At 42.2% G+C, this 24,494-nt stretch overlaps 1 protein-coding gene and 2 pseudogenes across 3 annotated transcripts in view; all 3 read right to left on the bottom strand.

Moving 5' to 3' along the window:
* Positions 1 to 1,957: 1,957 nt before the first annotated feature.
* On the bottom strand, positions 1,958 to 2,761 carry LOC108284043 (annotated as a pseudogene). The gene has a single exon (XR_005195815.1). The product of XR_005195815.1 is annotated as a 40S ribosomal protein S6-like (transcript).
* A 1,731-nt stretch (positions 2,762 to 4,492) lies between these two features.
* On the bottom strand, positions 4,493 to 5,852 carry LOC108284034 (annotated as a pseudogene). Its single transcript, XR_001817053.2, has one exon. The product of XR_001817053.2 is annotated as a keratin, type I cytoskeletal 18-like (transcript).
* A 12,396-nt stretch (positions 5,853 to 18,248) lies between these two features.
* The window catches only part of GPHN (gephyrin), a 339,003-nt gene continuing 332,757 nt past the window's right edge, over positions 18,249 to 24,494 (bottom strand). The window contains exons 23-24 of the mRNA XM_037728619.1: positions 20,372 to 20,468; positions 18,249 to 19,251 (exon numbers count right to left, since the gene is read on the bottom strand). Coding sequence (XP_037584547.1) covers positions 19,118 to 19,251; positions 20,372 to 20,468 — 231 coding nt within the window. The 3' untranslated portion in view covers positions 18,249 to 19,117. The remainder of the gene's footprint in view (positions 19,252 to 20,371; positions 20,469 to 24,494) is intronic.

Raw genomic sequence — 24,494 nt, 5'->3', positions numbered from 1 at the left:
CAAGCAACACACCCAAACTTACACACACACACACACACAACACACACACGCACCGCAAACAAACAAAAAAACCTAAAATAAAGCATTAAGTTATATAATTAGCAGCATGTTTTCTTTCTTAGTGGCACATAAAATATATTTTTGTTTTTTTGAGACAGAGTCTCTCTCTGTCATCCAGGCTGCAGTGCAGTGGCGTGATTTCAGCTCACTGTAACCGCTGACTCCCTGGTTCAAGTGATCCTCCTGCCTCAGCCACCCAAGTAGCTAGGATTAGAGGCACACGCCACCACGCCCAGCTAATTTTTGTATTTTTAGTAGAGATGGCGTTTAACCATGTTGGCCAGTGATCCACCCACCTCATGATCCACCCGCCTCAGCCTCCCAGGGCACTGGGATTACAGGCATGAGCCACTGCGCCCAGCCAATAATGGTATATATTATAATTAGTGGATCTTAGATTTGAGGAGACACAGCAGTCCACTCTTGTTCATACAGAGTTAAGTGAAAGAGTGCACATTTTGGAAAAACAATTCACTCTGAGAAAATGAAAACATCCGCATTCTGGAAAGTGTGTCTACTGTTTGCAGACACTTGCTAATCAGGAGATGCCACATGTCTGCTTGGACTAGGGAAAGGCCCTTTCCAGTGCTGTCATTTATGAGATCACCAGAATTCCTTGCATCTGAGAATTCTCCTTCCAGAGAGCAAACAGTGGATGATCTCCCAGGGGAACAGGTGGATTTAGCTGTGGATTTAGGACACAGACAGGGAGGAGGAAGTGAGAGGAAAGGAAGGAATTCAGGGATATTTGCAGCCACAACTGGATCTCATCTCTGACGTCCTTTTTGAACAAAGTTGAGGTTAGCTGAGGAGCAAAAAGTGTTAACAGGCTCTTTTATCAACTTTGCTGTGATGTTCTAAACATTTGTTCTGGAATTATTTCTACACTTTTGGATTATGTGTATAGCTGATAAGTGTATGCTAAATTTTGACTAGTTTTGTTGTAACTGTGATTTGAGATATCTGTACACTACAGTCCTCACCCCTCTAACATCTCTACTAAAAATATAAAAACTAACCAGGTCTGGTGATGCATGCCTGTAATCCCAGCTACTTGGGAGGCTGAGGCAGAAGGATCGCTTGAACTCAGGAGGCAGAGGTTGCAGTGAGCCAAGATTGTGCCACTGCACTCTAGCCTGGGTAATAGAGCAAGATTTCATCTTTGGGGGGAGAAACATTAGTCCAGGCTCTTAAAACAGAGGGATGGTTCTGTGAAGCCATCATTTTGACCACCACCACCACACACACACACACACACACACACACACACACACACACCATCGTATATTTTACCAATGGTAAAGTAAATTATTTACTAGGTTCACTTTTTTTTCTCTACAGGGTCTTGCTCTGTCACCCAGGCTGGAATGCAGTGGAGTGATGTGATTTTGGCTCACTGCAGCCTCAACTTCCTGGGCTCAAGTGATCCTCCCACCTCAACCTCCTGAGTAGCTGGGACCACAGGCATGCACCATCATGCCTGGCTAATTTTTGTATTTTTTGTAGAGATGGGATTTCACAATGTTGCCCAGGCTGGTCTCAAACTCCTGACCTTAAGCAATCTGCCCACCTTGGCCTCTCAAAGTGCTAGTATTATAGGTGTGAGCCGCTGTGCCTGGCCTTAGTTTCACTCTGAATAGCTGGAGACAGTATTCAAGTTTCGGTATATGTCTTTGCAGTTCGTTTCTTCCTTCCTTCTTTCCTTCCTTCCTTCCCTCCTTTTTCTTTCTTTTTCTTTCTTCTTTCTTTCTTTTCTTTCTTTCTTTCTTTTCTTTCTTTCTTTCTTTCTTCTTCCTTCTGTCTTTCTTTTCTTTTTCTTTCTTTCTTTTTCTCTTTCTTTCTTCTTTCTCTGTCTCTCTTTCTCTCTCTTTTTCCTTCCTTCCTTCTTTTTTTTTTGAGTCTGATTTTATTTGTTACTCAAATCTTATTTCTGACTGGATTCAGACTTAGAAGTAGAAGCTCGCAAAGATGAAAGTCTGTGTCTGTTCGCAATTTGTTCCTGGGCTTCTCTTTAGCTTCCTTCATTCTCTTGGCCAAATGTTTAGCATATTATGCAGCCTCTTATTTTTCTTAGTATGCTGCTTCATCAGAGCAATACGCTGCCGTTTGTGCTGCAGGACACGTGGAGTAACAAGACGCTGAATCTTGGGTGCTTTGGTCCTAGGTTTCTTACCTTCTTTGTTTAAGGGCGTTCTTACAACGTACTGGCGGACATCATCTTCTTTAGAGAGATTGAAAAGTTTTCGGATTCTGCTAGCTCTTTTGGGCTCGAGGCGACGAGGCACGGTGGTATCAGTTAGTCCAGGGAATATCCTTGTCTCCTTTTTTTTTTACAATAATCAAGTTGAGAACGCTCAGATTAGCATCCACAATGCAACCATGAACTGATTTTCTCTTTCTCCAGTTCTCCTTGGTCTGTAACAGGAATGCCCCTTACTCAGTAGCAGGTGGGCATGGCCATGGGTCAAGACACCCTGCTTCATGGGGAAATCTTGTTTGTCGTTCCCACCACTGATTCGGACCACATAACCCTTCCATTCTTCACCCAGAGCGTCAGCAGCAACTTCTGTCGCCATACACTTCTCATAAAAAGTACGAAGTTTGCGTTCATCGTCCACTTCAATGAGTTTCTGGCAGCCAGTGGCTGGGAAGGAGATGTTCAGCTTCATCTTGAAGCAGCTATATGCCTTCAGGGCGCCACAGAAAAGAGCCCTTCTTTCTTCTTTCATTTTTTGTTTATTTTTGGGGTCTTTTTTTGAGATAAGGTCTCTGTCACACAGGTTGGAGTGCAGTGGTGTGATCATGGCTCACTGCAGCCTCAACCCCCCCATCCCAAATGATCCTCCCACATCAGCTTCCTGAGTAGTTGGTATTACAGGTACATGCAACCATATTTATTGGTTGTAATAAATATAGTTTATTTAATCTACATTTTTATTAATCATTATTCATTAAAACAACATGGTCAAACCCTATCTCTACACAAATACACACAAAAAATTAGCTGGGCATGATGGCCGGTGCCTGTAATCACAGCTACTTTGGATGCTGAGGCAGGAGAATCACTTGAACCTGGGAGGTGGAGGTTGCAGTGAGCCGAGATTGCGCTATTGCACTCCAGTCTGGGTGACAGAGTGAGACTCCATCTCAAAAAAAACAAAAAATTAAAAACAATACAGAAAACAAGCTTTCATTTCAAACTCAAACTCTCAGTGAAATTATTTCTAAGAAAAAGAAATTCACTCACCAGGTGTTAAATCTCTCAGCTTTTCTGCTTGTTCAGGTTGAGTTTGAATAAATGAAACTAGAAGGAGAAGAGGATGATGGAAAAGAAAAAAAAGACATTCTCCCCTTAAGTTACCAGAATTAATTGAACTATTCATTTCCTTCTCCTTCAGTTTCAAACCCAAATTGCAGTAACAAGACAGTCACTTACCAAAAGGTGGGGCTGAAATAGATCTCTGGATATCTCCTGGATGTCGAGTAGGAGAATAATCTCCAAATAGCACGTTTTCACTCTTTTCACATTTCTTTAGCAGATGTTTATGTCTACCTGGCAGGCAACTAATCACTTAGTAAAAGAAGCACAGGGCAGGCTGCTCTGGGCATTGTTTTATTGCTGCTACATCACAATCATAATGTGCTGACATCATCTCTGAAGTAAGATAAGAAGAGCACCGGGGAGGAGCTGCCCTACAGGTCCAACTCTGAGAGAAAGTGTGGTCAGCTTTCCCATGGAGCCCCCGCAACTTGGGAATGGGCATTCAGATGGTGGAGTGAAGTTTTCAGAGGATTTCTTGGAGAGAAAATTGATCGATGTCAATTTACATCATTGATCAATGATGTAAATATGATGTAAATAGTAATTATAGAGCTTATAGCTTTCAGTGAATGCCAAGAATGAAGTGCACAGGCAGTTCCAGCTGAGTGGGGATAGAGGGTAGCTCTTCCAAGAGTCTGCTCCAGCATCCTTCCACCAAGTATTTATTGAAAGGGCTTGTATTAACTACAAACATCCACTAGATGGTCATTTGAGGTGGGTTGCTGAGGCACTTGTGACCTTGCACAACATTCAAGCTGCATTCTCAGGAGGCTGTTTTCAGCGTTCCTTATCACACCACACACTCCACTCCCTGTCCTGTTTTCAGGGTCAAGGAATTTCATTCCCATGCACAAATAACATACACAGTGCCTCAGTAATTTTCATGCCCTGACCTCATAAGCCTTATACATAAGTTTTAATATGTTGCCATGCACTCCTTTCACCTCCCCCTTCTTTAATTTTTAGAGCATAATGGTCATCCAATGCAAGGTAAACTTCTATCATTCTTCCCTGGTCACAGATGCATTGGGTGGCAGCACAGAGCCATCTGTAGATGCCTAGCAAGCAGATACAAAAAAGAATAAGTATAGCGGCCATCACCCAAATGTGTTTTTTTTTTTTTTTTTTTTGACCTCCGAACTTTTTATTGGCCTCCTGCTCCCCAAAGGGTCCCCTGCTTCTGCTGGCCTAATGTCTCAGAACTTTGGTGTCATTGGTCTCAGACACCACTTTGCCATCCATTATCCGGCAGGTGGTGGTCTTTTGGATGGTTTGCACGGAGTTGCTGCTGTCCAGAGCATCACTAAGACTGAAGTCCTCGCCATCTTCCAGCAGGCGGCGGTAGGTGGCTATCTTGGCCTCCAGCTTGACCTTGATGTTCAGCAGAGCCTCCTACTCCTGGGCCTGGTGCTGTCCCTCTGCCGGGGTCTGTGCCAGCTCTGACTGCAGGTGCAGCAGGATCCCATTGAGCTGCTCCATCTGCAGGGCGTAGCGGGTCTCCACCTCTCTCAGGCTGTTCTCTAAGCTCATCTTCGTATTTCTCATGGAGTCCAGGTCCATCTCCAAGGACTGGACTGTACGTCTCAGCTCCATGAGCGTCATCTCAGCAATTTCAACCTCAGTGGACCGTGTGGTGACCACTGTGGCGCCCTCTTCAATCAGCTGAGTCCAGTACTTGTCCAGCTCCTCTCGGTTCTTCCGAGCCAGCTCGTCATATTGAGCCCGGATTTCTGCCATGATCTTGGCGAGGTCCTGAGATTTGGGGGCATCTACCTCCACGGTCAACCCGGAGCTGGCAATCTGGGCTTGTAGGCCGTTTACTTCCTCTTCATGGTTCTTCTTCAGGAAGAGCAGCTCCTCCTTGAGAGCCTCGATCTCTGTCTCCAGCTGCAGCCGAGTGACATTGGTGTCATCGATGAACTTGCGGAGCCCATGGATGTCGCTCTCCACAGACTGGCACATGGCCAGCTGTATCTCATACTTGGCTCTAAAGTCATCAGCAGCAAGACAGGCATTGTCAATCTGCAGAACGATGCGGGTATTGTCCACAGTATTTGCCAAGATCTGAGCCCTCAGGTCCTCGATGGACTTGAAGTAATGGCCCCAGTCTCTGACCTGGGGTCCCTTCTTCTCCAGGTGCTCCCGGATTTTGCTCTCCAGCTTTCGGTTCTCGGTCTCCAGGCTCCTGACTCTGTCCAGGTAGGAGGCCAGGCTGTCGTTCAGGCTTTGCATGGCCTCCTTCTCGTTCTGGATGCCTCCGATTCCTGCCAGACCCCCGGCCATCCCCGCGGCCAGGCCCCCGACCCCCATGCTGCTCCGGAAGCTGGCGGAGCGCGTCACGGAGATGCGGGAACCGGAGCCCCCGGCACCTGCATAGACGCTGGCAGCTCTGCTGACCTGCCGGGCGCCGTAGTCCGGAGCCCAGGGACCGGTAGTTGGTGGAGAAGGTGGAGCGAGTGGTGAAGCTCATGCTGCCCCGGGAGGAGAGCGAGAGGGCAGGACTCAGGCTTTGCCGACGACCCCAAATGTGTCTGTTTAACCTAGACAACCAAGTGTTCAGGTTTAACCATTGAAAGCCTTCTTGTAATTGCTGAAGGGTACTTGTTTGTAATTACTGCGACTATTCTTCAAGTTGTTTCTTTAATTCACACTGAAGAATGGAAATTTGAGAAGACAAATGGTCATGATAATCTCCTTGCAGATGTGCTTTTCTAAACAACTGCAAGGTGGACTCTCCTTCCTAATTCCGGGTTAAATGTACAGGCAGCCACAGTTCTGCACACTGTTTTAAAATCATGACACAGGTTATATTTAACTGTGTAACATGTCAATGAGACAAGCATGTAGCATACCATCTACTGGAAGAGACTTTAATATATAAAAGGATTGATTCTGCTCTATGTTAGGAACACCTTGCCCAAACAGAAGTATATAAGGGTGCGTAGTATAAATCAGGGCTGTATCAGTAACATTATTGTGCAAAAAGAGGGTATAGTTGCCACCACTATTAATGTACTCACCATGTGAAAGAACCTGTCCAGAAAAGGAAGACCTAATCTTCAAATTTGGATATGAGCAGTGCTTAAAGCTTCTTTCCCTTTTAGTTGTAATATTGGTCCTGAAAGCCCATACTCTGACCAGGTGATAGAACTATTGGAGGGACTCCCAAATCCAATAGTCTGATTTGCAGACATAAGCTAACCATGGGAACCCCAATCAAGTCAAGTGTCATTATCAAACAGAGGCCCTTAATGCAGCGCAGACTGTCTGCATAGAGACCACTGAACAGCCTCAAACTTATATCACCAGTCTCTACTCAGATGGCATATAGGAAGATCAGGCACTTGTGTAACTTCATTAGAGACCTCAGTAAGATTAGTAGCAATAGCAGAAATAAAGGTCAAATTTGCAAGCTTAGCATCCCTTTTGGGCTGATAGTAAAGATACTCCTGAGGAATGAAAGTAACGCACTTATCATGTGCTATTGTTGAAAAACAAAGAGAGGGATTACTAGACAGTAAAGTCAAGGAGTCATTAAGTTTAATCCATCTCAAATTTTCGTTAAGGAGTAAGACAGGGGTGTCTATTGACCTCCTGTTTAGGAAGTATCATTAGATGACAAAGGCAGGTCAGCATTCTACCATGTAATATCATTAAAAACAGGGGGATATAGAACATGACTCCAATAAACATGTTATTGAGCTGATCCCACTTGGCAAAGAACAAGAATTATCAGCCACCCTAACATCCATGTCTGTCTTACTTTCTCAGAAGTTTCTCCAGTTACCATAAGATACGTAAGAAACCGGTTCTCTGCAATTGCAGGGGCTTCCATGGCAGCAAGCCAGATAGTTGCTTGTTGATCCAATTTCTTTAGCTGTCCTTAGGTAATGTCAGATGCTTTCCAAATTATCACTATCATTGCGGGTTGATTCTCCAACGACAGGTCCTGTTCTCAAGGAGAGAGCCCTATATTCCCCCTTTTTTGTTAATTAAGACATACTTTAAGAGTTTAATGTGCTTGTTCAACAACAACCTAACCAGTTGAGTTATAAGAAATACTAGTCTTGTGTTGTATGTGTCAAAGTTGCAATGCATATGTAAATTGAGCACTAAGATAGTAAGGTCCATTATTGGTTTCTACAGTTTGTGGAAGGCCTAAAGTCATATTCAAACAAATGAGCAATTGCATCTCTAGTTTTTTCTGTGGTCTTGGGGGTAGCATGTGTTAAGCCTGTATAAGTGTCCATGGTAACGTGGAGAAATTTAAAATGTCCAAAGGTGGATACTGAGTAACTTCAGTTTGCCAGATAGCATTAGGCACCAGATCTTGTGGGTTGGCACCAAGTCCTAAGGAAAAAGGAGACAGAGAATGCCATTGGCAATTAGGACCAGTTTTAATAATTATGTGAGCTTGAGCAAGTGTTAAATGAAACTATTGTTTAAGACTGTGAGCATTTTGATGAAAAAAAGGCATGATTAGCTTCAGCTTGCAAAAAAGCAGGAAAGTCTACAAACCACATTTGTGGTCATAATAGAGCATGGGCTCGAGCATTCCCTTCTGATAAGGGACCAGGTAACCTAGAATGAGAGTGAATATGGTTGATATAAAGATGGTGACGATGGGCACAGAGGAGCTCTTGTGCTGCAAGAAATAAAGCTAATAGAGGTTCATTAGTAATACCCTTCACATGTGCAAGATCTAAATGAGCAATACTATACATAGCATAAGCAGTAACACTAACTATATTTATATTGTGGTGAGGAAAAGTTTGTAAAGCCAATATTAGGGCACCCAACTCTGCCTATTGCATAGTTCTAAAATGTTCCTGGATTTTGTGTTGCCAGTTTTGCACGGCATTGTGCCACACTATAACTGCTTTTAGTTGTTTTTTCCTGAACCATCTGTAAAGACAGTAGTGGCATGAAACAAAGGCTCAGAGAAAACAATAGATACAAATTTAATAGGCACAGTTTGTAAAAAGTTCAGGAGCTTAGAGACTGGTAAATGGAAGCTGATATTATCAATAAAGTCAGTCATTGCTACTTGCCAATGAAGATCACAAACTAAGAGTATGAAATTGTTCCTTGCTTACCAGTAGGAAAAGAGTAGCAGAATCATATCCTGGTCACTGGACACATGCCGGTGCCCCTTTATAAGGGAAACTATTAAATTTGTGGTCTTTTGTATATGTTTAGAGGGATTATGAGATGGGTAAACAGCCCCTAAAATACAGAAATGGCAAAAGATACAGCTTACTTGCTAAACTAAGGCATGGAAAGGACCGATATTTTATGTAATTTTTACCATATTTTGGCTCTTGAAAGTCATTAGAACGTGACTACAAGTCACCAGGATAATAAACCTGCATTGAGTTAGCTTAAGTGTGTAAAGAAAGAAAAAAAAAAGAAAAAAACTTTAAAAAATGTTTTTAGCTGCTGGCACTCTTCCAGCATTATCCTTTAGCTGTAATGTTTTAGAAGCGAGCTTGGGAAAGCAGGGCTGTGGCGTGTGTTTTTTTTTAATTCGTTTCAGGCTCCGTAGGCAGCCTCCTTTTTTAATAGTCTGCCACCTGTTGCTGCCCTTACCCTGAAAGGAAGGAAGAGAGGAAGACTACAAGTGGTAGTTAGGAGGCTAGAGAATGACCAGGTGGTAAAGTGCACGTGTAAGTGCAGAGGCAGGAGGCGAGGTAACAGGCTGGGAGGAGACGACTCCGCTCATCCTCCAGGTCACCTATGCTTGGAGCCAACCCTGTTAGGTAAGGTACTGAAAACATACTGGGCTTTGTATTATTTTTACCCAAAAGCAGAGAGGCTCAGGGGAGGGGCAGACATGCAGCACAGGGTCTTCTTTGAAGTTTCCCAGCCACAGTGTTTTTAAACATTTTATAAAAAAGGCAAAATAAACATTCCTTACTGCTGAGTTTATCTTCTGAAGATGACAGCAGATGGCAGAGATCATCCACCTTAGCCTGGTTAGCATTTAACATATGGCTATGGGAGAGCACCCCTTATTAGCAGGCTTCTCCCCCAGAGCTCTGTTAAATTTAAGGTTCCTTGATCAGGAAACCAATGGTATTCCTGCCAAATTAAGAGCATAAGCTTGTGTAGAGCTCCAGGCTCTACAGTGCACTGGATAGCCTTAAGTAGCTGTTGCACTGTTGTATACTCCCCTGCTCACCTTAGGCTAGTAAAGTCGGGGGTGCACATGGACTGTTTCTTAGCCCTTTCCCTAGGGAGCTAGGGAAGACAAGGAACTGCTTGTCAACTGAGACATCCGAGGGGTAGCAGAGAAGGGCAGAAGTAGGAAAAGCAGCAGTACAGCAAGCAGCAGGTCACTTTCTGGGCACAGTTACTAAGGCAGGTGACCATGGTGAGGAGGATCCTCAGAACCATGCTGGAGCTACCTGCAGCCACCTGGGGACTCGGTCTGTGCCTCTTGGCCTCCCCTCCATCACCACAAACCCAGAAAGGGGCAACTTGCCTAGACTGCCACTGACTAAATGGGCACTGCATGGCATCTTAGCAACTCTCCTGCCCCAGGCGTCTGTGGGCAGCAAGAAATCCAGAGCTATCTGGGATAAAACCCGGAGGCAGCATGCAACTTCCTCTTACACTCCAGGGAAACAGAAAAAGACAAGGCCAGAAAGGTTGATGCTGGAAGTAGGAAGTGAGAACTTGCATATTAGGAAGACAATCATAATTAGCCACTTTCCTTCCTTCCTGGAGGCACTCCTCCAGCAGGGATGTTTGTCAAGGAGACGCGGCCACTCGATCATATAGATGTTCGCTGACCAGGGGTCTTATCTAAGAACCATCCCTTGGCGGCCTCCATACTCCTCAAGCGGGATGGGAGGTTCTGTTGCCTGAACGTGGACAACAGATTCAGATCCCTTTAAGGGTAGAGGAAAAGAGGCCAATAGCTTTTCTACTGCAGGAGGAAAAGGCTCCGATCAGTTTTTATCCTCACTAGAAAAAGCCTCTTCCTTATTCTCCATGGAAGGGAATGAAGCAGGGAGAAAAGTCTCTCCTCGTTGTTCTGGTTTCTGTTTTCCCTTCTCCTTTTAATCTCCTGAATTCCCTTCAAATGGAGAAGATGGGCAGTCTGACTCATTGCAATCTGGTAGATAAAAGGATACAATGCAGAGCGTACCAGTGCCCAGGTGGTCAAAATAGTAACATTAGAAAAATGACCTTGCTTATATCCTCTTTTGAGGCAGCAACGTACCTGCTCCCATAACTCTAAATCTAAGGTTCTTTGATTAGGAAAACAACGGCATTCCTGCCGAATTAAGAGCATAAGCTTGTGTAGAGCTCCAGGCTCTATAGTGCACTGGATAGCCTTAAGTAGCTGTTGCACTGTTTTAAAAAATACTTTCTGCTCTTTGGTCATTTCTTGACCCATGATAACCTAACCCCTGATATTTTATCCATGCGTCCTATCCTCCTGATTGGAGTCAGGACTCTCCTTTCCGGGGTTCCCCTAAAATTGATGAGCTCTTCTCCTTCATGCATAAATTCAAGGTGATCCCATTGGGGCCGCCACTTGCAGAGCTTATAGCTTGCAGCGAATGCCAAGAATGAAGTACTCAGACAGTTCCAGTTGAGCGGGGTTGGGGGTAGCTCTTCCAAAAGAGTCTGCCCCAGCATCTGTCCACCAAGTATTTATTGAAAGGGCTTGTGTTAACTACAAACATCTACTAGATGGTCATTTGAGGTGGGTTGCTGAGGCACTTGTGACCTTGCACAACATTTGAGCTGCATTCTCAGGAGGCTGTTTTTAGCTTTCCTTACCACACACTCCACTCCCTGTCCTGTTTTCAGGGTCAAGGAGTTTCATTCCCATGCACAAATAACATACACAATGCCTCAGTAATTTTCATGTCCCGGCCTCATAAGCCTTATACATAAGTTTTAATATGTTGCAATGTAGCCCCTACAATAATTTATCATTCAATTTCCCTATATCCTAAGTTTCAGAGACTTAAACATATTTAAGGCACCTTGAGCCTCTGTGAATAAAACTTCAAAAGAATGGTCGAGGCAGGAGGATTGTTTAATCCCAGGAGGTTGAGACCAACCTGGGCAACATAGTCAGACTTCATCTCTATAGGAAGGAAGAAAAGGAGGGAGGGAGGCAGTTGAGGACTGGATATATGAATATTTAATGATATCAGGCTCTGGTGGTGGTTCAATGCATGTGATTGGCTCAGTCTCTTTCTGCACATTCCAAGGGGTTCCCCTATTATTCTTGTCTCAGATGCTCCATTTCCCTTATTCTACGCTGAGTGCCATCTTGCCATCTTTTGGATGGACAGCCTCTGGTCATACCTAATTCCATTGAATAGGATTTCTTCATTCAGCATATTTATTGCATGATCACAATTTGCCATGCTCCTGTTCATCCTGCCCAAGGGCCAGGAAATATTTTTGCACAGATCTGATCTCTTCACTGTTGATGCTATCAGTTTAATTCTGTGGTACCTTGATTAAACTTTGGTATTATTTCACTTTCATATGGCTACTGATATATTAAAAAGAGAAGAAATACCAAAAGAACAAAATACAAATAATGGTATATTTTAAATATTTATCTTCAAAACCATCTTTAAAATGCTTTTAAAGATGCACAAAATATAAAATTGTATAACTTCATTTGGAGATTGAAAGTCTGAATTCGTGGCACTTTGTCAGTGAGGTTCGTGAGCAATTAAACCTCTTTGTCTCTCATGAGATGGGCCTGCCTGTTCATGCCTACATGGGATCCTCTTAGCTGCATGTCTTAAGCTTGGAATATGAAGGTCTCCTGCCACGTTTGGTCCCTGGGTCCCTGGTGAGTGCAATGCAAGGTACATTCTTTTCGTGAGCTCAGTAATGAGTATTTACTATTTCCTGGGCACCATGGCATGCTGGACCACAAAGATGAACAGTTTCTGAACTCAAGAAGTTTGCCATCAAGTGGAGAAGGGGTCATGTAAATGGATAATTTCAGTGTGATATAGTGATAAGACAGACGGCTACAGGAGATTCTAGGAGCACAGATGAAGGGCATTTAGTCCAATTGGGGGATTTAGGGAAGGCTTCATGGAGGACCTAATGTCCAAGCTAAATCCTGAAAGATTAGCCTGAGCAAAGGCACAGAGGCATAAAATGACAAGGTATGAGGGGTAACTACGAATGGTCTGGTGTCACATAAAGTTGGAGGGGAGAAAAAATGAAGCTTACGGAGGAACGGCCTAGATCATGGAGGGGTTGAAAGCCATAACTAGGTGCTGGAGATTCAGAGATTTGTGTTATGAATTGCTCATTCTGAGAGCAGGGTGAAGGATAGATTTGGGAAGGGCAATGCTGGAGATGGAGAAGCCAAGGCAGTGGCACTGGCAGTGTCAATGGAAAGGAGGGGGTTGACTTGGGAACTATTAGTAGAGTCCATAGAATTTGGTTTACTCACTGGATGTGGGGAGTGAAAAGTAAGGTGACTCAGAGGTTTGGGAAGCTGGGTGAATGAAAGTGCCATTAACCAGGAAACAAACTATAGGCAGAGGAACAGGTGTAGGAGGCAGAAAGAATGAGGTGCTTGTTTGCCGGAACCCTTGGTTAGCATGGTGCCTAATATTCAACTGGTGTTTAGTAAGTGATTTTTTTCTTTTTAAAATTTTCATTGCCTTCCTAATGCTTTTAGAATATGTGACATGTATCATAAGGTGTGTGTATATATTTAGTATTAAACTCAAGAGCCTATATATTTGTGAGCATGATCTGGCTCCATCCTGGCTTCAGTTCTCTCCAACTATATTTCAGACCACTTACACCACTCCCTTATCATACTTCTTCCTCCTTCCTGATGTTGCATTTGTTAAGCCGTTTCCTGTTCTGAAATGCTTATCTCCCAGATCTTCACATGTGGGCTTATTTTTGTTTTTCAGAACCCAGCTCAGATGTCACCTGTTTAGAGAGCTGTTTCTAAATCAGTCATTTATCGTCTCTCAGCTGCAAATGCACCACAGCATACTCTGCATTGACTCACTGGGGCTCTGCAAACTACATTTCTTTCTCCAGCTGGCTTTCTGTTAAGTTCAGCAATAGGTTGCATTAGACCAGAGGAGTTTGGAAAATAGGAGGAAAGAAGGGAATCGTGTTTTTTCTAGTTGGCCCGCTGTTTCTGTCAGTATCACCTGGGCAACAACAACTGGTTCTAGCCTGCATTTTGGTTGTTTTGTTTTTGTTTTTGGAGTTCTCAGAATTGGCAACTGGGCAGTGCCCTCTCCTTAAGAGGGCTGAATCCTAGCTCCAAAGGGTCTGACCTCTGAGCTTCTAGGTTCTGATTCCCCTAACCTTTCCCTCCCAAATCACCAGCCCTAGGATAATTGCTTCCTCTAGTTGTCTCTGGTATCTGTTTCCTTTTTGCTTTTTTTCTAGGCCTCCCACACCTATTTAACATATTCCTGCATTGAAGCCCCTCTATTCAAATACTTAGTGTAATTTCTGCTTCTTTTTAAATGGCTGGATCCTGACACAACCACTGAATCTGATTTAGGCCTCCACCCAGTCACTGTCTAACATGTCACTGAATGTTTTTCACATACTTTTCCCAACCTGCATTTAAATTGTTTTCCTTTCTCATAATCTCTCTCCTTCACTTAGATATCAGAGACTGTCTCATTTATCATGGTATTCTCAGTGCCTAACATGGAGCCTGGCATACTGTAGGAGCTTAATAAATGCTCGTTAAATAAAATGAATTATTTCAAAAGACTGCAGGAGAAATACTGGTAACTGGCCATACAAAATGGACAGGATTGAGCAAGTCTTTAACTTTTTGGTTGTAGGCCAACTTATTGGTAAATTCTCTAACAATATAACTCAGAGAGTCAAGCATAATGTTTCTTATAAACGTTAGAATGCAATGCAGTATTTAATGTAGACCCATCATCACTGGAATAACAAGATATACAGTTTATTTACTTTGAATTCTGTACTTAAATAACCCTCTACCCCATTTTCTATAATTGGAAATAATGACTTACTTGTTAAGGTTTCATGAAGCCAACAGGTTAGATCTTTAAAATTTTGTTGGTTAGCAAATAATTTTAAATATGAAAGTCATCCAAAAGAATCCACCTGCTGAAACATGCAACATCACCAAGCATTTACTTGATAAACTTCACCTGCGTATGTTCTTTTTTCATTGTGTGATATGATTTGAAACAACCAAACCATAGAACCAAAAAATCTGGTTAAAAAGGAACTGCTTAACTTTTATACAGCTACAAATCAAAACCTGAAAACTTTTCTTCTATAGCTTTTAGGTAAGTATCAACTACTAAGATAAAAAAGACTTGTAATATGTCATATATGCTTAATTCTTAAGTTTAGTAAAATGAATGCAAATAGATTAGATGAAATTGATGTTCACTGTGCCAAGTAGAGATATTTTATTGAATTTTAACATTTAACTGACATTTCCTTTGTATCCACTTCAAACGTGTTCATATCTTCTCCCTTTTCTAACTCAGAAGGAAAAATGTCCCTTTTTTTTCCAGCTGAATTGGGCCACCAGGGTTCTTAAATCCAGCCCTTCTTTCATTGTTAATATGCCCACCACTCTTGTTTCTTTTTCAAAACACACAAAACAAATCTTCCCTCTACCTTGTTATCAGTTCATGCTAGCATTTTGTGTCTTTTTTCACACACAGATTCTGAAGAATTCATGTTCACAGTTTCTATTTTGCCATGTGGCTTTTGCTCTTAAGCCACTACTAAAATTGTACTCTTACAGTTTACAAATAATAGCCTAATCAATTAAGACTTTTGGAGCTTTCATCCTTTTTGGTATTTCTTTTGCATTTACAGTTGATTATCCTTCCTTCTTGAGACTTTTCTCCTTGGTTTGTGAAACGCTGCACTCCCTTCTCTTCTCTTCTTCAAACTATTTTCCCCTCATTCCATTCATGGCTTTTTCCTCCAACATCCCAAGGCTTGTCCTCTTCTCTTGGCAAGCCTTTTCTGGATAATCTTTTCCATCCACGCTTGCATTTCAGATACCACCTTTATGTGAATGATTTCCAGAGTTTATCCAGTCAGTAACTCTTTTGTGAACTCCTAACCTGTAGTTTCAAATGCCATTGGGACGTATCTATCTTAGCACTCCTGGCATCTCAAACACATGCTCAAACTCATCAACTCCTCCATAAAACTAATTTTTCTTACTTTTTGTTAATGTTTAACATTTTCTCAGTCAGCCAAGAGGGGAGACTTTGAATCATCTCTCCCTTACTTCCTTTCCAAAACCTGAAATCAGCCATAAAATTCTTTCCGTTCTTTCATCTCCAGAGATGTATCCATCTGTCCAGACCATCCTGTCACCATCACCTCTACCCCTCACCTGCACAATTGCTATAACTTCTTAAGTGGTGTCTCTCACTTGTTTCTCTTCATTGCAGTCTATCTGACTCAAGGCTGCCAAAGCATTTTCCCTAAAAGGATGTCTCTGATCATGATACTTCCCTAATCAAGAATCTCTAATGGTTTTATTGCCTCTAGAATAAATCTAGACTCTTATTTCAGAACTTTATAGTTTGGGCCTTAAATCAGTACCTTTTCAGTCTTACAAACATCATATACCTATTTTGTTTCTATAACTTAAGAGTTTAAGAAGATAGACTGTAGTCTGAGGTTGGTGGTTCATGCCTGTAATTTCAGCACTGTGGGAGGCTGAGATGGGTGGATCACTTAAGCCCAGGAGTTTGAGACCAGCCTATCTCTGTAAAAGACAAAAAACAAAACAGAACAAAATAAAGCATGTGCATAGCTACTCAGGAGGCTGACATGGAAGCATCACTTGAGCCCAGGGAGGTCAAGGCTGTAGTGAGCTCAGATCAGCACTCCAGCCTGGGAGACAGAGTAAAACCTTATCTCAAAAAAAGAAAAAATATAGGTCAGGCGTGGTAGCTCACACCTGTAAATCCCAGCACTTTGGCAGGCTGAGGTGGGTGGATCACGAGGTCAGGAGATTGAGACCAGAGACCATCCTGGCCAATGTGGTGAACTCCGTCTCTACTAAAAATACAAAAACTGGCTGGGCATAAGGGTGTGTGCCTGTAATCCCACCTACTTGGGAGGCTGAGGCAGGAGAATTGCTTGAACCAGGGAGTTGGAGGTTGCAGTGAGCCAAGATCGTGCCATTGCGCTCCAGACTGGTGATAGAGTTAGACTCCGTCTCAAAAAAAAAAAAAAAAAAAAAAAATAGACTGTATATTCTATAATAAAACAATTATTATTCTTTGTTTTTGGAATACCTGTTTCCTATGCTATCGTCTTCAAAATTCTACCCTTCCTTCAAGAACCACTAATGTCAGCGGGCATAGTGGCTCACACCTGTAATTCCAGCACTCTGGGAGTCCAATGCAGGAAGATCACTTGAGGCCAGGAGTTTGGGGGTGTAGTGCACTATGACCATGATGCTGCACTCCAGCCTGGGCAGTAGAGCGAGACTGTGTCTCTAAAAATAAAAAGACCCACTAATATGCCATCTTACACCTTGAAATCTCATCTGAATTCATCCAACCCTTAAAAGCTGTATTATAGCATTTATCACATTCTATACACTCTATATTATAATATCAAATATATTAAATGTTATGGTTATTTGCATACATTTTTGTTATCTCCCTAATGAAGTATAATGTTAGGTACTCTGCCCTATTAATGTCTGTAAATAGTAGGATGATGTACTTTGTACCCAAGAACACAGTAGATGCTTAACAAATATTTCCTGAATGTAGATAAAGGGATTCTTTGCATACTCTTCCATTTGACCTCTATTAACTAACCTTACATTCTTCAACTGTAAATATAAAATGAAAATATCACATATCAGTATCAAATATTTGTTTACTATTTTGCCTTTATTTACCATCCCTTAACATTTTGTTTACTATTAGGCCAAATTTGTAGTTTAGTTTCCTGAGCACATTTTACAGTATATTTAACATCCTTCTGTTACCACCATTTGAAAAGGGCCCCTAATTTTTTTATTAAAGGAGCCATTGTAGATAGAGTATATTTTACTTATTGTATTTTCTATGGTCAGCACAGATTTTTTTTTCTCCATTTCTCATTTCCTTTCTAACATGGTTAAAAAATTTCGAGGTATGGCTGGGAGCGGTGGCTCACGCCTGTAATCCCAGCACTTTGGGAGGCCGAGGCAGGTGGATCACAAGGTCAAGAGATTGAGACCATCCTGGCCAACATGGTAAAACCCCATCTTTACTAAAAAAAAAATACAAAAATTAGCTGAGTGTGGTGGTGCATGCCTGTAGTCCAGCTACTTGGGAAGCTGAGGTAGGAGAATCACTTGAACCTGGGAGGCGGAGGTTGCAGTGAGCTGAGATCGTGCCACTGCACTCCAGCCTGGCGACAGAGAGAGACTCCCTCTCAAAAAGAAATTTTTGAGGTGCTCATCTGCAATTTTTTTGGTTCGTTATTTTTTTCTCCGTTTCAAAGAACGGTAGATGTTTAAAATTGGCTTTTATGGCATCTAAAATAAATTTTTTTTCTAAGTCATTAATATCCTTCCTGTAAATTTGCTTGCTGTTCTCCATCTATGACTGGAAACACCAGACCAATTTCAGGTTCTCCTACCTTCTCATCTGTATTTTCACAACTCTATAGATCGCAATGCTATGATCACATTTTTCCCCAAACATTGTAATAAGATATAGAGTTATAATATACCATATTTTAAATCTCCTTGGTAGGCCATCTTAACTATTCCTTTTATCCAGGCTATTTCTTTTATCCAGGCAGAACCCTATCAGAATGGCATGACATTCCTCTCTTTTTTAATAATGAGGCCAATACAATACATTTTTAAATAATGATCAAGGAATTTTTTTTTATTCATTAAGTTTCAGTATCATTACAGAAAATGTTATGGTACAGAGTTGTTTAACATTATTTTGTCTTTGCTCTTGATTTCCACGTGAATGCTGGTAACACTAATATCTGTACAAGATCAGTCTTTGATTTTATTTTTTTGTTCTGTACAATTTTAAATGTATTGGTTAAAAAGGCTGTCAGCACTTAAGGAAGCATTTTTCTTCAGTTTGTTGGTTCAAATAAAAGGTATCCAGTTACCGCCCAAGAGTACTGTGCCATGAGGCTATTGGGGCGAGAAACCTCCCTGGATGCTCTGCAGGGGATGGTTCTCGAGGCAAGGCAGAGCCTCCACCCAGTCAGTCTTCTTTTGGCACTGTGCACATAAACACGAGATACATGAGAAGGAACAAGCAAAAGCTCTCTGTAAAGCAGTTATGAAGCATACTAAGAAGGGAAATCCAAGTGTTGCCTACGCTAGTATAAATAAGCAGACAGCCTTGATTTAAGAGCATAAGTAGTTGTATTTTAAAGATGAGAAAAACACAAGTTCTGCAGGCACCTACCGCTGTCTACTAAAAGCTATCGCTATCAGACCTAGCATTGAACACACAAAGCAATTTGCAAGAAAGGAAAAATTTGCCTTGATATAATCAGAATAGAATTGTCTGTTAAGATTTATTTTTAGGTGTTTTTTTCTTTAAAAGATATTTAAATTCATTTGAAATATAGTTCCAGATGTTGACTATACAGATCAACTTTCATCCAAATCAGGAAAACTAGCTGTGCCGTTGCATATTACAGGATACAGTCAATGATATGTGGACATGCATCAAAGCTTTCTCCTGCTGGTGACCATCATAGCCGTCCAATGACCATGACATCCACCACCTCGCCTTTGTGGAGCTCCACGTACTGTTCTGTCTTTGGAGGTAGCATCAACAATCCATTGGCACTGCGCATGCTCATCAGACGGCTGCTCATTTGATTACCTAGAAAGAAATAGTCTTACTACAGCAGCACAAGCATCATGGCATATACATTTGGGGCCTTGTAGACCTTTTCAAAATGAAAACGGACAGAAATGCAGGTCTTTAAGAGGAGAAGAGATGATCAGACTTTCCAGTACCCTTTTCAGGTGGCCATGCTATTATATCCTACCACCTGCTCATTCAAACTTTAAAAATAAACATTAGAAATTTTTGCCTGAAAGAGTAAAACCAAGATTTTATAGCATTATGGAAAATGCCACAGAATTTCTCAATTCAGGCTGAAATGTTATGCATGTCGGAAAAGGGAGGCTTTAAAAAGCCTATTAAAATAATGATGACAATAACAGTAGCAGCTACCATTTCTTTACTAACTGCCAAAGTATTAGGCAGTTAACTTAAGCACCTTATTTGATTCTCATGAAACTCAAAGAAGTCTTAGGTAACTTGCCTAGGATCCTGCTAACTAGGTTGGTGGCCAATCTGAATGCAGGTCTCTCTGATGGCATGAACTTTGTCACTGTTATGTTGATGTTTTCACTTGGTAGGATCTTTGTTTAAGAGTACTCCAATTCTTCTGGAGTCACATCAAAAGTTAGGCAAAATATGACTAGAAAAGTTGGGAATAACAGTTTAAGTCTAGTAGAGGTAACTATAGAACTCTGATGATTAATATTGATTTCTCTGCCCTTCAAATTTACCAGTAACTAGGGTATAGTAGAGGCTACAGAGAATCATATTATAAATTAGGCTTTCACCTCACATTTCAGGATGGTATAGCTAGAATCTCCTCCTTTTCCTACAAAGTTATACTCAGAACTTACGGGGTGAAGAAACATATCAAATCTTCTGTAATTCTAGATTTATTACAGGATATTAGTCAATGATATGTGGACATTCTAAATGTTTACCTAGAAAATATGGCTCAATAAAATAAGTAAACTTCTAATAATTATTTTTTAACTTTTGTCATACTGTTTAGGAATAATTTAACTCATCTAACTTTTCAAAAAGGAAAATGTGTAATAATTATAAAATCAGTTATAACCAAGAAAGATCATATATAAATTTGTGTTTTAACAGGATAGGTGCCTAGGAATATTTGTAGATATGAATGACTAACCTGTACTCTGTGCCCAAGGCAGTGGTTCTTGGTGATGCCAAGTTAGTATACACCGATGGTATTCTGGACGAGGATCCAGTTTTACATCACATGATAACTATAGAATAAAAAACAACAACAACAAACTTGGTCACCTGATCATCTCAGAAAATTACAAGATGGTAGGGGTTCTGCAAAGAATACAGTGGACATGGAGACTATCCTTGGTATTCTGTTGTTGCTATCACTGCCACTTTATGTTCTTTTCCTTTTAAATAAAATTTAAAAATGTATTTTTTCTTTTGACACAAGGTCTCGGTCTGTCACCCAGGCTGGAGTGCAGTGGCACGATCATGGTTCACTGTAGCCTTGACCTCCTGGGCTCAAGTGATCTTCCTGCCTTGGCCTCCTGAGTAGCTGGGACCACATGCATGTGCCACCACACCTAGCTAATTTTAATTTTTTTGCAGAGATGGCATCTTGCTATATTTCTCAGGCTGGTTTTGAACTCCTGGGCTCAAGCAATCCTCCAGCCTTGGCCTCCCAGAGTGCTGGGATTATAGGCATGAGCCACCATGCCCAGCCACCTTATATTCTTAATACAGGAAGTCCAGGGGTTGAGTTGCTCTGGTGAAAAGATAAAAGAAGGCTAAGAAGCTGGTGTTCAGCTTCTGTTTGTCTGGAAAAGGCTTTATTTCTCCCTCATTCTTGAAGGATAGCTTTGCTGCATGTGGTATTTTTGGTTGGCAATTTTTTTTTTCTTTCAGCACTTTAAATATATCATTCCCTTCTTACCTGGCCTGTAAGGTTTCTGCAGAGAAATCTGCTATTAGTCTAATGTGGACTTCCTTATATGTGACTTGATGCTTTTGTTTTGCTGTTATTTTAATTCTTTGTCTTTAACTTTTGACAAATTAGGAAGGATCTTTTGAGTTGGATATATTTGGAGACCTTTGATTTCCTGGATCTGGATGTCTTTATCTCTCCACAGATTTAGGACGTTTTCAGCTATATTTTGTTAAATAAGTTTTCTATCCTCTTTCCCTTCTCCTCTTCTTCTGGATTCTTGACGATAAAAATATTTGTTGATTTAATGATGTCCCATAAATCTTACAGGCTTTCTTCATTCTTTTTCATTGTTATTTCTTTTTTTCCCCTTCTGAGTGAGCCATATATGTGTGTGTGTGTGTGTGTGTGTGTGTGTGTGTGTGTGTGTGTGTGTTTGAGACGGAGTTTTGCTCTTGTTGCCCAGGCTGGAGTGCACTGGTACAATCTCGGCTCACTGCAACTTCCGCCTCCCAGGCTCAAGTGATTCTCCTGCCTCAGCCTCCTGATAGCTGGGATTACAGGCATGTGCCACCACGCCCAGCTAATTTTGTATTTTTAATAGAGATGGGATTTCTCCATGTTGGTCAGGCTGGTCTCGAACTCCCAACCTCAGGTGATTCACCTGCCTCAGCCTCCCAAAGTGCTGGGATTACAGGCATGAGGCACCGCACCCGGTGCTGAGTGGGTAATTTCAAATGACCTATCTTCAAGTTCAGAAAGTCTTCTGCTTGACAAAGTCTGATGTCAAAGCTCTCTATTGTATTTTTTTATTTCATTCATTGAATTCAATAGCTGTAGGATTTCTGGTTGTTTTTTTTTATGATTCCTATCTCTGTTGAATTTCTCATTTAAAGCATGAATTGTTTTCCTGATTCTGTTGAATTGTCTATATATATATTTTCTTATATCTCATTGAATTTCCTTCAGATAATTATTTTGCATTTCTTTTCCAGCACATCATTGATTTTCTTTTCATTTGGGTCTGTTACTAGAGACTCATTATATTCCTTTGGTGGTGTCATATTTGCTTGCTTTTTTGTGTTTCTTGTGAGCCTGCATTAATTTGTGCACTTGGTGGAAATACTCTTTCTTCCAATCTTTCTGGTTTCCATAGAGAAAGACTTTCATTTGCAATTGGGTTTTAGTCTGCTAGTTGGGAAGCATGTGGTGACTTTTTCAATAGGTATAGTGAGCCTCCTAAGTAGCAGGGATTACAGGAGGGTGCCACTGTGCCTAGCAAGGATGATGTACAGTTTCCATGCAGCATCTTCAGATGCATTCAGGGTGAGCAGTAACTCTGGGTGCCTCAGCTACCTAGTCCATAGAAGTTTGTGGAAGTAGTGGTGGTGGTGGCATAGGTTGCTAATATTCAGTGTCAAGGGCTTTTAGTGTCTTCCTCATTCTTATTTTCTCCACAATGGGAAGACATAGCCTAGGGGGATCCCTCTGGGTATCAAATCTGACATGGCCTATAAGAAGGCCTACTGCAGCACTGGGTTCCCTGGTACAGGTGTTTAAAGTGGATGTGGGGCCAGGGTCCTAGGCTCAGGGTCTTGCAAACCTGTGGCACCTGGGTCTTGGGGTGCTTGTTTCTCTGCGGTAGGGTTGGGTGTGGGCTGTACATAGAGCCAAGGTACCCCTTAGCAGCTGGGGTTCAGGTAGCTGAGTTGTAGCTATGATCCTGCCCCAGAGGGGCAGGGCACAGCTCTAGCCTGACTCCAGAGAAGAAGGCATGCCCTTAACATTTGGGCCTGGGGAGCAGGCTATGGTTGCCATCCAGGAACCTGAGCCAGTAGGGCTTAGTGGCAACCTAGGTCCCAGGGGATGAGGCATCGTGTAGTAGTGACTCTAGACCGTGTGCTAGTGGGGCTTGGCAGAATCCCAGACTTTGTGCGTCTAGGTGCAGCAGCAGTAAGTAACCTAGACTGGTGGAGCACAGCTGTCATTTGGGCCTAGGGTGGGGACAGTAAATAGCATAGCTATGACTGCATTTCCTAGGAAGAGGTGTTTCTCAGCTGCTCAGACACTAGGGGGCTAGTTTAGTTTCAGGAAAGGAGAGTATGAAGTTGTTTGGCTTGTATGATGGGGTGTCTTAGCTCAGCTACTGCTCTGTTTCCCTGGGTTGTGGGTACTACATTGGCATAGCTCTGGATGTCCAGCTGCTCAGTTCAGCCAGGGTGCCAGTTGCCTAGGGGGTGATGTGCTGCTTCAGCTCAGGCCTTGGGGACAGGACTGTTCTGGGTGGCTCTGGCACCTTTTCTCTGGGATAAAGGGTGGTGCTTTAGCTTAGGTACTAGAGCACATGATTACTTTGGGCAGCAAAAGCACCATTTCCTGGGATGCTGGGTGCTGCTTCAACTTAGGCTAGTGCATGACTGAACTTAGGGAGGCATGACTGCTCTAAGCAGCCAAGATACTGTTTTCCTAGGAGGCAGTATATGGCTTCAGCTCTGACTGAGGGGGATGGAAAAGGGGTAGGTGGAGTAGCTTTATTTCTATTTGGCTGCACTGGGAAAGTTGTAACAGCTGCTTGCATTTCAGCATGTGGATGTCAGGATGCAGTGTTGGGGTAACATTGGGGATGAAGGAGTGCTGTCGCTACTCACTCTCAGAGCAAGACACACTCCAGCCATAGTTCCAGTTCCAACATGGTATAGTTCAGTAGCTGCACAGGCCACAGAGCACATTGTTGGCTCCTTTTCTGGGGAGAGCATAGCTCTGTGGACTCCAGGCAGTTCCTTCAGCTGGGCTTCATGCTTATGAGGACTGCAGGGTACAACACTGGGAGGTCTGTAGGTATCTAAAGTGCTAATGGGGGTTGCTGGGATCCTCTGCTTAACTCCTTGCTATAGGAGGTCCTTCTTTGTTCCCCGCTGATCTGATCTGGCTGGGGAATGCGATGGTGGAGGCCTGGTGTTTCCTTCTGTTCTCTATGTGACCATCCTGGGTTTCTGTGCTCACCAGGGTTTCTGTTACTCCATGGATAGACTCTGCTGCTCTTCTTCAGTTATTTTCATTAAAATGTGGTTATTTATTAATTGTTCTGGCCGTGTTTGTGAGGGGGCACAAGGGACTTATAGTTGGTTATCTTCTAGAACACACTTTCCCCCTTTTCCATCTCTTAATAAGTTGTTAATACTAATGGGAGTTACTCCAGGTATGTTTCTAGTGAAAAAAGTTGAGAACAAGGGTGGTACAGAATGCTTTGATGGGATATTAAGGAAACACATGATAGGATGTCCTTGTGTGGAAACATGGTGCCAATAATTCTATTTGATGAATTGCTAGGATTGTGTTCCTTTTTTTTTTTTTTTTT

Source organism: Cebus imitator, unplaced genomic scaffold (genome assembly GCF_001604975.1).
Source record: "Cebus imitator isolate Cc_AM_T3 unplaced genomic scaffold, Cebus_imitator-1.0 Scaffold13, whole genome shotgun sequence".
Lineage (NCBI taxonomy): Eukaryota > Metazoa > Chordata > Mammalia > Primates > Cebidae > Cebus > Cebus imitator.
This window is presented reverse-complemented; position numbering and strand designations above follow the sequence as displayed.